Source organism: Seriola lalandi, unplaced genomic scaffold, assembly GCF_002814215.2.
Source record: "Seriola lalandi dorsalis isolate HSWRI2012SDOR001 ecotype SW California unplaced genomic scaffold, Sedor1 jcf7180002054939, whole genome shotgun sequence".
Taxonomy (NCBI): Eukaryota; Metazoa; Chordata; class Actinopteri; order Carangiformes; family Carangidae; genus Seriola; species Seriola lalandi.
In genome coordinates, this window is record NW_019525659.1 from 172,438 (window position 1) to 173,113 (window position 676).

Below are 676 nucleotides of genomic sequence, written 5' to 3' on the forward strand. Positions count from 1 at the left end.
TGTGAATGTCACAGACTGATGGTCTGTGTTTACCTTGTACTTCCCACTGGTAGAGTAGCTAGTCTTCCACTTCACAGAGTAGTACCGGACCTCAGACGCCTTCTGGTTCTTGGTCATGGAGTTGTCGGCCCAGGAGACACGGACTGAATCCGAGGACAGAGCCACAGCCTGGACCCCCACAGGGGGTATCATGGGAGTGCTGGTGTCTGGCATGGGAGTGGGGTATTTATCAAAGAGGTGGAAGAGGTCATCCTCAGATGGGTCTATGGGGTCTGGGGCGGGGGGTTAATGGTAACCAGGGTGTTGAGGAATAATTAATGAAATCATATAGTTTCATGAATGTGTGATAATGAAGGTTTATATATGGACACATGAGCAATACAAACATATATTCAGATTAATAAAGGTTTGTGCATGTATATGTAAAAGAAAACAAAATGACATGCAGCAGCCATGTTTGTTTGAGAAGCGGTAAGTACGAGAGAAGTGTATGGATGAGGAAGTGAAAAACAAGAGAGAAAAGAAGAGAAAAAGACAGAGAGTAAGAAGACAGTGAGAAACAAAAGATGTTGCTCTAAACAGGAAGTGGAGCTACAGATCCACGAGTGCTGGGTCTCAAAGGACAAAACATAGAGCACCAGAACCAGCTGGAACCCAACACTTCAGGGTCTGAACA

At 45.1% G+C, this 676-nt stretch overlaps 1 protein-coding gene across 1 annotated transcript in view; it reads right to left on the minus strand.

Moving 5' to 3' along the window:
* Positions 1 to 676, minus strand: part of dcc (DCC netrin 1 receptor) — a 211,243-nt gene that overhangs the window by 73,228 nt on the left and 137,339 nt on the right. The window contains exon 16 of the mRNA XM_087171665.1: positions 34 to 272. Coding sequence (XP_087027791.1) covers positions 34 to 272 — 239 coding nt within the window. The remainder of the gene's footprint in view (positions 1 to 33; positions 273 to 676) is intronic.